The 12,565-nt window shown below is 40.0% G+C and overlaps 1 protein-coding gene across 1 annotated transcript in view; it reads left to right on the top strand.

Annotated features, from left to right (window-relative positions):
* The first annotated feature begins 6,786 nt into the window (after positions 1-6,786).
* The window catches only part of LOC145484024 (rab3 GTPase-activating protein non-catalytic subunit-like), a 32,619-nt gene continuing 26,840 nt past the window's right edge, over positions 6,787-12,565 (top strand). The window contains exons 1-6 of the mRNA XM_081462624.1: positions 6,787-6,951; positions 8,188-8,225; positions 8,683-8,806; positions 9,475-9,556; positions 10,588-10,635; positions 11,080-11,155. Of these exons, the coding sequence (XP_081318750.1) occupies positions 6,843-6,951; positions 8,188-8,225; positions 8,683-8,806; positions 9,475-9,556; positions 10,588-10,635; positions 11,080-11,155 (477 nt within the window). The 5' untranslated portion in view covers positions 6,787-6,842. The remainder of the gene's footprint in view (positions 6,952-8,187; positions 8,226-8,682; positions 8,807-9,474; positions 9,557-10,587; positions 10,636-11,079; positions 11,156-12,565) is intronic.

The raw sequence follows: 12,565 nt of genomic DNA, 5'->3' as shown, positions 1-12,565 counted from the left end.
CTTCACTTGCTGTGTTTAGCACTTGCTTTAGTCTGGCATCATGCTCGTCATCATCTTTTCCCCAAATGAGGAGGTTATCTACTATGGCTTTCAAACCTTCAACATCTTCAAACAATTCTGACATGCGGTGCTGAAACACTTCAGGGGCATAGTTTATGCCAAGTGGTAACCTTGTGAAGCGATATCTTCCACAGGGGGTGTTGAAGGTACACAACTTTGAGCTAGCTTCATCCAATTTCACTTGCCAGTAACCAGACGTGGCCTCTAAAACTGAAAATACCTTTGCTTGTGGTATTCCGGCGACAACGTCTTCCATTGTCATCATCGGGTAATGCTCTCTTTGAATTTCCTTGTTTAAATCCCCGATGTCAATACAAAGGCGGATCTTGTTTGGTTTGACCACTGCCACCATGCTGTTGACCCAGCTCAGTCAGTAGGCTCTGTTTGTCTGACTATTACCCCTGTCTGCTCTATACGGTCAAGTTCGACTATGATCTTGTCTTTAAGGGACACTGGTACTTTTCTAGGTGGATGACCTAGTGCAGGGATATTTGGGTCCACCTTGATTGGGTGTTCACCGGAAATGCATCCTAGACCTTGGAAGAGATCTGAGTGCTCATTCAAGATGTTTTGATTCTTAACTGTGGGGCACTTACCTTTGTGCTCACAAGGTGGTGTCACCATTCCTCTAGTAGGAATTTGATGACCTGAGCATGACTTTAACTTGATTTGGGTTTTCTCAACGTGGCAATGATTCCAAAATCTTCAATTACTTTATAGGGAAGGACACTACATTTTGCGCCAGTGACTAACTGAAACTTGGCAGCTTTGTTTTTAACTGTTAAATCTTCATACAACTTACTCAACCCTACTGTGTTAATTGAAGTAATATAACCAACAAATAGCTCTTCGTCACCATCTTCCTTTACTCCTTTTCTGGCATCTGGCTTGAAACGGCAAACCCTTGTGAAATGGTTCAACTTTTGGCACTTATTTCATCGCTTTCCTTTTGCGAAACATTTTTTGTTGTCATGTTTACATGTATGCACATTTGTGACATTCTTTACTCGGTACCCCCTCCCCCCCCCCTCCCAGTTCTTTCTTTTGAGTGTGTTCATTTTTTTGCCTTTGAGCGCGTCCTGGTTTTGTTTACGCTGGTTTACACAATTAATGCTAGCATCTTCGTTCCCCATGGTTTCTAATTGTGCCTTTGACATTTCATCAGTTGTAGCTATGTCAATAGCCTTTTCTAAGGTAAGGTAAGGGACCTTTTTGAATACGTTTTTTCTCTGGTTTTGGTAGAATGGCATCTAATGACTACTCTAACTCGAACCATTTCATCTGGGTCACTATAACCACAATCCTTAACAAGTAACTTCAAATCAGTGAGAAATTGCTCAAGTGACACACCCTCTTGTTGAACTTTCTGGTGCAAACATTCTATTCGATTTGGGTTTCACGTATGCCTCATATTTGTGTAATACTTGTTGAGTTTGCAGTCTCTTCGTCTCTTCTGCTCCTAGCTCCCACGTACTGTATATCTCACGATCTTTGTCTTCAACCCATAACGTTGGGTAGTCGCACTTTATCTCTTCACTTTTGTGCTTGAGAGGACCACCAACTGAAAGTGAACTCTGCAGCATTCTTGTACTAATAAAATCACACTCGTTCAGTGAGCCGAAAAAAAATGCATGTTTCACGGGCAAGAAACTATCATGCATACGCAAGTCCCGAGAAAAAAATTTCCTAGTGCATGAAAGGGTTAACAAAAGAACTCGGGCCTGTATCAGATCACCCGGTCCATCCCTTACCACCTGCGACACACCAAAGTTACCGGTGGAATTTTCCTCGGTGCTATTTAGCCAATCAGAAGGAACAATTTCAAATTACATATCAATCAAACAAGTCGGACACGCAAATGTACCTAAATAAATGGCTTTTATTTGACTCTGATCGATATTTTAGAGACAAAAACCGAGCAGACTGCTGCTCTAACGGCCAGATGAAAAAACTTCACAAGGGTGCGAGGCTAACACAGTCTATAAGGCACAAACAAAGCCAAATTTTTACAATATTTTGTCCCTCTCCTAAGGACATCGAGTAACCTAGGTTTAAAGATTTTATAACGTTTCTGTACGTTTTTATGAACATGTTTTAAGGTTTTCTTGCGCTAAGAACTATGGGTAAATGTACCAGCCATCTTTTCTCCTACGGAGGATTATGATATGTCACCTGCCAACATTTTCTGAGTTATAGGCGTGAGATTTTTATCTTGGGGGGTGTCGGGTGTTTCGAAGACGGGCGACACGAACATATCCGAAGATTCCCGAAGACTTCCGAAGTCTTCCGAAATTTGCATACAATAGTGGAAGCGGAAACAGCCCTGACATTTCCCAGTCCCAGTCCCAGGACGTGCATCGCTAAACGCGACCTCACTCCCAGTGCTTTTTATTTGAAGAAGGAAGTATCGTCATTTACACACAGTTTTCATCTCTTAAATCGGTTTGAGTTTACATATTTTTGGAAATTGTGTCAAGCAAAGCTGCAACCACTAACAATTTTCAATCAGGCGTGAGAATTTGGCCCGTAAGCGTGAGCCGGCGTGAGATCGAAGTTTTCATCCGCAGGCGTGAGAGTTGGCAGTAAAAGAAAATGATAATTTAAGCAATGATTGCACTCAAGCGTACAAGGTTTTTCTTCAGGAAAAAAACAAACACGCAAATCACATCCTTATCACTCATCTCAACATCAGTAGCTTACAAAGCAAATTTGATGAACTAAAACTTCTTAACACTCAGATGAGATCCCATGTTATTTTCATCTCGGAGAAATCGACAATGCTTACCCGAACAGCCAATTTTCCTTAAAAGGCTATAACATGTACCGAAGAGATCGAAAGAAATTAGGTGGCGGACTTTTAAAAAGGAGCTAAAGATGGCCAAGGTGTACAAAGCACTGAAAATTTTTGCCATAGATGCAAGAACTGAAAACAGACATTCTCCTAATGGGGATATCCAAGCCCCCAAAGCAATCAGGTAACTCCTCAGATTCACTTTACTTAGAACGAGTAGAGCAGGAAACGACCTCTGTACGTGGGCCTCACTCAAGTATCAAATGTACGTACTTATTGGTGACTTAAATCTGGATAGATGGAGACCTGAATACAGGGAATTAAGGCAGAATCCTCGCTGATCTTGAAGAAGTTCATGGATTGGAGTGTAAGACTACCAGACCAAAAAGGATTACACCTGTATCTGAGACGCTGTAGACGTCATACTGATCAGTAAACCTGATAGTTTTGAAATTTCGGGATGATTCAATCCTGAAATAATTGATCAGTAATTGATCATAACTGACTCGCTAATTTATCCTTATATCACCTATTGTAACTCTACATGGTCGTCTACATACGTAACTAACTTGAATAGAATTTATTGTTTGCAAAAACGGGCTGTGCGAGCTATTACCAATTCAGATTATAGCGCACATTCTGCTCCTTTATTCTCCAAATTAGGAATTTGAGACAGTTAACAAATCAACACGTTTGAAATAGCTAAATCTATGTACTATTATCATAACAATCTGTTGCTTCCACTGTTTTTCAACTTGTTTCAACAAACTGTCAAATTCATGGCTATAGCACCAGAACAGCCAATAATTATCGCGTGCATCATTGCCGGACTAATCTGTGAGGAGAGAAAATCAGATAATTTAGTATGTTTTACATATTTGCTTTCACCATCAGAAAATATAGAAATCCAACGTAGACACGTTAGTTTTAGTTCGTTTTGCATTTCTAAGTTAGAGGTTACTGTTCCAGTTCATTAACCGTAACAAACACCTGCTGTTTTGTATAAGATCACAACTGTAGTTAGAACCGAACTGTAATTGCTACCTGCAATAGTCTTTTGTTAAACTGTCATCAACCTGTAGTGTTTTTGAAAGTTATTAATCTTGTAAATGATGAATTCCGTTAACTAATCGAGCCTGCTCAAATGTATGGCATAATGTTTAGTTATGATTGTTTTAGTAGCCTTACGTGATCGCTTGGAATTATGTTTTGGCTTAAATAATCGTGCCTTGTAAAATATTCTTTGGTTACATTCGGGTTACGTTCTGAGTACGTTAGTGGATTAAACTCTACTATTGGACCCAGGTAACTGCTTATTCTCTATCTGCCTGTTGGATTGTTTTGCTGTAACAGATTCCGAGTCCTCTAGAAGTCTGAGAAACTCCGTCGTTGCAAGCGTGTTTCCCTCTGGATTGTTGTAACAAGGACAACAACCGTAAGCGGCCCAAAAAAACTGTTATCACATGTAGGTCCAAACAATTGTGATACAAATTATGGGAATAAGTCAATTGAAAATAGTTAAACTTTGCACAAGGACTATGGGCTTTAGTGTTACTTTTGTCCATTTTCTCGACCGATCATCAGTGCATCAGACCAAGAGAATATCACACACCATATTCGAATCCGGCTATCGTATAAAAGGTCTGAACGAATTTCGTCCAAAAAGGCTGAAACGATAACACACGTTAGAGTTTGGTGTCATTTTAAACCGCTCGAGAAGATAGTTGTGTAAGCAACGAGAGACTACACAAGGAAAACGTTTGTGTGCCACTTAATGAAGGTCGTCATGGAGACCTAACTGAATTCAAAAGCCACGTTATATCCTTTGCAGACATAAAAACGTTGCCTCACAGAAAAGGATTTCGGCAGGTGTAAAGCTTTGACACAATTATTGCCTGTTTTTTAGAGCATGGCAAAAGTGGCGTAGACGTCTTCTCAATTCGTATACAAGATCTCTGCCAACTTAGCCTGTGAACAGGCTCCCGATTGTGGTATAGGGAAATAATAAAGATGTTTAACAAAACGAGCGGCTTGTCGTTGTACACCTTAGATCTGGATGTCATGAATTTCCTTTTAGGTATGCGAATTACCGGTACATTCTGGTATTCGAGAATAAATTGTATACTCAAGATCTGGATGTCATGAATTTCCTTTTGGGTATGTGAATCCTACTTAGATGGTCTCTTACTAATGAACAACAAGAGTTCTTCTTAAATGCATTCCAGATTCCTCCAGATAAATCCGACAGTAAAAGTAAGTAAAGTAAAACTTTATTTAGCCACCGGGTTAGCCTTCGAGATAATGCTAGTAACAAATAACGAATATTAAACTTGATCGAGGTCCGTTCCGCTCCTAAATATTTATTTTGTTTATGCAGTTTATTTATGGGGCATTTCTCCTTTGCCGGGACCCCCTCCGATTTTTTTCTCTTTGGACTCATTGAAGAACGCCGTCTGATTATTGACTTCGTTAGGAGCGTAGGAAGCTTAGGCCCGGTCGTCCACACTACACCGGAGAAATTAAAAAACGCAACAATCACCGGTCGTTTTAGGAAATCTCGGCCGGGGAAATCACTTGGTTCTCCTGATCCTATGGTGTTAGAAAAGGTCCGTTTTAAAATGTTTTCCATCCTAACGAAAACTCAAAGCCGGCGTTTTCAAATTCCTCCAGTTTGAAGAGCGTTTTCGAAAAGCTCCGTTTTCGTGACGGATTACTCTGGACCGTAGAAATAAAGCTGCATGCGCTTTTAAATTCCTCCGGCCTATTGTGGACGGAGTCTGGAGCAAACCACGACGTCAATGATCACCACCAAACAAAAGGTTTAATTAGCAAAACAAAGACTGTACAAGTGTGTTCAGTTAACTTTCGTACATTTCATAGCCGTCCTCTGCAAAACAACAACGCAAACTGACCGCGAACGCGAACGATGAGTCGAACTGCTACTTGTTTGTATTTCTATCCAGAATTGAACGCTGTCATTACATATTTAGCCTGAGCGAGGTTTTAGAGCCATAGGTATCCTGGGCAAATTCAGTTTACAAGACGTTATCCTCGGCGTCACCGTCGTCGTTGTTAAGATCCCTACATTTGCATCTCGGATGCTGGAAGGTCGATACACTTGTTTAACGTGGGGTCTGTCATCCTCAGTGGCTGCTTTGTGCTTTGCTCATGTTTTATCCTGAGACGAGTCGAACGCAGATGAAATATCACATAAATTGCAGCTCTTTGCCAAGGTTCTTTTTAGTTCAGCGATTAAGCTGTCGAGCTTTTTGGTATGAAGTTTTTCCCTCCTGCTGAAACAATCTCGTTTACGTTACTTCGCCGATGCAATACCTTTTCATCTTCCCCATTACTACACGGCAATCGTTTGCATCTTCTTCTTCAGTATAGCTTAAGGCTTTGAACACTTAAAGGCCACCGTCATCAATAACGTCCTTGAACATGGCGAGTTGATACTCGGGGCTTTCCCTCTCCAAACCGGGTAATTATTACAGTATTTCTCTTTCCATAGCTTCCAGTTCTCGGGGATCTCGCTACTTAATTGACCTCAAATCTAAATGTTGCGGAGGCAATGATATTTGGTAGAATAGCATTGAAAATTGTAATGCTTACATCTCAGTAATTCCCCACATATACCTACTACACAGCTTACATCTCATTAATCTCCCAAATATACCTACACAGCCTACATCTCATTAATCCCCCACAAATACCTATGGATTTGATTTATAAGGATTTACATAGGAACACAACGGTTTTGCTTTAAAAGTCAATTGTTCTTATATTTTGTGAATAAAATCGACTTACCCTGTTGCAGTGTTGTATTCTTCATTGTTTATCTGCTCCTCAGGCCGATCTAACGCGATTTGGGCGAGTTACCGTTGTGTCCATACATACGGTACATAATGATTATCATATATGAAGTGCCTGCCCAAAACAAGATGGCCGACTTGGTAGTTTTAACATTCTACTGATGTGACTGGATAAAAAAATGTCGTGTTCAGTACCTGTGTTTGCTTGCATTCAAGATATAAATAGAGTAATTTCCATTCTGAATGACGCTCCAATATCTGCAGAACAAGATGTCAAGGAAAATATCGGTAAGTAGAATGATTTTATCGCGAAGACCATGTTTCGAATCGGCAATTTTGAATTTAAGCTTATGATTGGAGCCTTCATTATCATTATTATTATTATTTATTTTTTTTTTTTTGCCGTTTTCTTACGTTAGCTTAAGCTTATTTCCTCCACCCGCAGTCACTGTGCACGATTTAACCAACTTATTTTGGGTGCTTTTGTCTCCTCTAAGAGGTAACAGTTTCAACAAGTTTAATATTTTTCACAATTTAGTTTAACCTTGCAACCAACAGCAGATCTATCTTTATAGAAAAGACGAACTTTCTAGCTTAAATGTTATACCCGTTAATTACTGGAATATCAATTTCTTATTTTAGATTTCAACAAGCCTAACTAGTTTCGATATTACATTCTGACATGGACCTGAGGCTTAGAGGAGTAGAACAAAAGAAATTATTTTTTTGTGTCGTTTGAATTGGCTAATAAGGAACAAATGATTATGCTCCAGAAAATCAATATGAAGCTGGCTGTGAATGATGCTAACCCCGGAATTTCTGGAAGTATAACTGCTATACTTTCTATGCTTTCAGTGATAACTTGTCTTTCAAACAAGAAAGCAGCTAAACCTTGCAACGCCGTTGTGAGAGGGGCCAGGGTGCATAATTCAGTGTACAGCTGTGGTTTACACCAAAGACCTTCAGCATGGCCTTAAAATTTTTGCGGCGTACCAGCGTGCGATTGGAGTTTTTGACGTATAGCAGTGTGCACAGTTATAAATGCTAAACTACCCAAGGTGAATTGGCATGATAACTATGGCTCCTTAACTTCTTTTTATCCCCCATATCCTGGCTGATAACGGGCATCTTGTACAGTCCATTTGAGTCAAATTTTCCCACCTGCATTGGATTGGTGGTTTTGAAATAGCATTCTTTGGCGTGGGACTTTGGCCTCTTGCCAGGTGTGTGCCATGGAATTTAAAAAGTCTTGCAGAATGCACCTTGGCAGAGAGGTAACTCAGATATGCTAGAAATTGGGAGTTATAGGATCATAAAGGAGCCTAGTAAGATCCCATTCCTGTTTAGGATCCTAGCTGAGAGATTCCTTCACGATCCACTGCAACTGTATACGTTGGAACCCATAAGATCCTTCATCATCATCATCACTACTATTTGCTCAAGTAGGCACATAAAGGTGTAACATTCTGATGAGATCTTTACAGATATTTGTGTCACTTCATAATCTTTTTTTTTTCTTTTCAGAAGGATGGCAGGTTGATGAAGAAGAGTGGGGTTGGACGGTACGAAAAACACTCATTTGTTTTGTAAACAGTGCATTAGTTTGGATAATTCTAACAGAAATTAAATCACAACACCTACATACAACATTGCATTAAACGGAGGCTGATGAGATTAAGGTGAATGATGTGGCCTGTAGTGAAATTCAGACTGCAATGTGAGAATCTCCTGTAAAGTTGTAAATTCCATTAAGGGACATGCACAGTCCCATCAACAGGGCCTCTTTGATATTCCTGAAAGAAGGAAAACCCTTAATTTGGTTAAGTGTTTTGTTCATTGAAAGGTACACATCATCATCACCGTCCCTCTAACACCTCAGGGGGGGGGGGGGTGTGAGGCCATAAGGCACTTATCGTCATGGCCTGTAATGTTGTTAAGAATGCTGTGTGTTATGACTGAAAATATCCACTTTAAAAAGCTGATGTTTAAAAAGCAGAGGCTTTTTTATTCTCTATGCAGGAAGCAGTTGAAAGTGAACAAGTAGTTACTTCTGGTTCCTGGCTACAGGAGTGTTGTATTTCCTTATCACCATCCAACGACACATTGGCTGTGGCAAAAAATGACAAAGCTGTTTTCCTCACAAGTAAGTAGCTGCAGAATGCGAATAATGGTGAAATGAGTCCTTAAGTGAGCATCAATAACAATTAGCCCAGCGCCATACTTGTGACTTATTGTAAATGTCCCAGTTGACCTTTTCTTGCAGGAACTTAGCAAGTCTAATTTACCAAAAAAATAATCTTGTGGAAGGTTTGTTGGCAGGGGGGGGGAGGGGGGGAGGTAGAGACAGGGGGGTGGTAGTAATCTGAGAGTGAGGGAAGTGCAAATTCACTGTTAGGTGGCAGAGGAGAAACCCAGAATTAGGATAATGGGAACCAGGGGAAAATGGTAAAAATTTCAAAACATTTGGGATAGATAAAGCACCAAGAGATGGAAACAAGTGAGGAAGCTGCAAGAACCAGAGGAGAAAGGTATGTGAAGTGGAACTTCAGACCCTCTGTGTGCCCCCCCCCCCCCCACCCCCCACCCCAATTCATGCTCACCAGTGACCAGAGTGGAGAACTTTGATTTAAGACCACAGGTATCAAGTTCATCTAACCACTTACCCACCCTGCCGTCTGCAACAAGAGATAAAAGACTATGATGAAGAACTGAACAGACAAATCACGTTGTCAGTCATTTGGACCTGAGCAAATAAGAAATATGCAGGTGGCCATGTTGTTTAATTTGTAACATATGTCTATCATTTTCCAGGTAAATGGAATAAGTCATCAGGTGGTGAACCTAGCACAAAGTATGAAATAGTGTGGAGTGGCAGTCTGGCCGTGGAGGAAGGGTAAAAGCTTTTTGTAGGACTACAGTGTATGCTCTATATGAACTGGTTATAATTTTATTTTATTTATGACTATTGTTAGGAGTGCTGTGCCTGAACTTTGTCTACTTTAGTCAGGCAGATCCAGGGGAAGGGATTTAGTCATTGCAACCTTTCCCCACCTCCATGTATCTCCCACTGAAAATATAGCCGTCAAGTTTCGAGTCCACAGTCAACGTTCTGGCACCTTGTGACTGACCAGTCATACGCATTGTTCTTTTACCAATAAAAAATAACTATTATGGCTTGCGTTGTGAATGGTTAAAATGAATCCAATCCTGCATTGTGATTGGCTACCCAGGTGGGTAAGATGCAGCATATCATGTGTACTAAAGGCAACTGTGGTCGAGTGTTGATCGACAGCCTCAATCAACCCTTGATTGACACTTGATTACTCGATCCATATCATAATCAATACTTGGTCGACAGTTGATCAACACCCGATCAACAGTTGGCCAACAGTTGGCTGAGTGTCGACCAGCTGGTATTTATCGATCATCACTTGATGATGTGTGTGCAAAAATTCGATGATTTGCAACTGACCGTCGACTGAGATATTGATCATGTGTTGACTGAGTACTAATTGAGATGTCGATCAAGTGATATTGATTGAGGGTATCAATCAACCCTGGACAGTGGATGCCTTTAGTACACATGATCTGATTGGGCTACAGTGTATCTGTGCGCTATTGGCTGATAGTGTATATGGTGCGTCCAATCACAATTGTAGCATTTGAACTAAGAAACTGCATAGTAGAATTCTGCTACAGTAAGAATATCTCAATGTCAATAGATGTCCATTTTTGGGTGTTGAAGCAGAATGCACACAGCCCATACCCACTCTGTGTTCGTGGTCTCAGCAAAATGCAAACATAATTTGCAAGTTATACAGTAGGTGGAGACATTTATGCTAAACAGGCACAGTTCTAGCCATGGAAATGTCCACTTACAAAATGATAGTTTTCACTGGGTTTCTTGTTTTTATTCAATTCTAGGGAAAGCATTACAGATATACTGTGTATACCACTAGCATCTCAGCACAGGTGAATGTAATTTGAAACTGCCTTTCTCTTTTCTTTAGTATTGTTTATGCCTGCCTCACCTTTTTTCATTTATTCAAGCCATTGTTATGTGTATTAGTTAGACGATCATTAACCTAAATCTCTCAGAGTTGATTGATATGGTGTACAGTACTGATTTGATGCTTTTACTGTCACTGCAAATACAACTGAATTTTTCGTTTCATTTATTTCCAACTCACTGCCATTTCAGGTTGGTTTTGTTATCATAATGAGTTTTTTTACATGATAATCATTATTTTCATATTTAATGTTGACCTGGATATTTCAAACCCCTGCCATTTTGAACTATGGGTATTTTCTCTTCCTTAGTGGCATCCAGCTGTTAGTGATTTCCATTGTTTGGTTTTACTTCTAAAGACATTTGAAAACCATCTCAATTTGCAGTTGCTACCTCTTATTCTTTAGGAGTTCTCAAGGGTCACCAGACTGGACTTGCATTGTAGCTGGATTCACGTCAGGCTATATGAGGATTTATTTACAGGTGCGTGCCTGTATAGCCTCTCTGTCCATAGATGTATTAAATTTATTCACTGATTAACCCATTAACCCCTTGGTCAGGAATGGCATTTTTGCACTACACAGATCTCTTTCTGGTTCTTTCCTCAAGGGATTATGGCCAAACCACCCAAAACTTCACTCGGGGATGATCCAGTCCTTTCATTTTGAGGCTGAAAGTTTGGACATGCGCAAATTTGGACTTGCACAAATAGCAAACTTTGGAGATTTATAATTTTTTGCCTTTTGTTTTGTTTTTTCTCTCTCTTTTTCATAATATGTGGTTTCATTGGCCTTTCAGCCACCTATCTTCTTGTTGGGAAATTTTTCACCAAAATGTCCAGGAAGTGGCAATTTCTATCTAATAGTATCCATGCATTCACATAGTTGTGGTAGGGAGGGTCAGGTTTTTCTTCAATTTTCAGGAAAGAATTTGATACATATTAAGGTTACTTCCCACCTTCAGAGGCCAAAAAAATCGTTTTTTCTTTTATTGGACAAAATTTAAGTTTGTCATTTTATCTAGTGTTTCCAAAAGAAAAACATTAAAAATCTCAAAAAGCGGCCGAGTTATTTAGAAAAAACGTATTTTCAAATAGAGTTAATAAACTAGGAAGGTGTCACAATCTTGTCAACGGGCGAGAACCCTGGGGAAATTTTTGCGGCAAACGCTCATTGCTCGTTTTTCATGTTATTTGCATATTTTTATTTACATCATGCACTTGACAAAAATTCCCACGTGGAAACTCTTTACGCTAACTCCTATGGAAATATCAAAAGCAGAAAAAAGTCCTTGGGTAAAGAAAATGAAAAAAACCAGCCCAAAGAAGAAAGGAAAAGCTCCACATTGTCAAGGAAAGAAAAGAAAACCTTGCCGAAAGCGACAAAGGCTGTTGGTTTGGCCAAACGCCTTCGACAATCTCGACATCTGCTGAAGATCCGGAACGTTCGAATATCCTTGGAGCAAGTAGCTTAAAAATCAAAGTCAACATCAGTGCAGGCTGCAAACAAGATTCTTTGTCTGAATCTGGCGGAAGTGATGAAGAAAATGAAACCCACCCAAGGGAACTCATTTCAGCTATAAGGGTATTTCTTAAGCTGTCCGTCGATTCCTTAACATCTTGTTTTTCAGTGGCACATTTTCCGCCTTGAACCTTTTTGGTGCGGGTTTTGCCTTTGCCTTTGCCTTTGGCGTCTTTGCCTATTATATTACGTCGCCATCCTGAATTGAACTCCACTGAGCGAGATAAAAAAAACATGTTGCAATGCGATGCTTTTCACGGGAAATCTTGATCTGTTGTCATAGACACTAGGAGGTCCTGTTGTTCCATTGGTTTGCAGTTTCATTAGGCATGATAATCTCCACGCGTGGCACAAGTTGTTTAAAAACCTTTAC

This window comes from Orbicella franksi, chromosome 4 (genome assembly GCF_964199315.1).
Source record: "Orbicella franksi chromosome 4, jaOrbFran1.1, whole genome shotgun sequence".
Taxonomy (NCBI): Eukaryota; Metazoa; Cnidaria; class Anthozoa; order Scleractinia; family Merulinidae; genus Orbicella; species Orbicella franksi.
The sequence above is the reverse complement of the archived record's forward strand: the minus strand, read 5'-3'. Positions and strand labels throughout refer to the sequence as shown.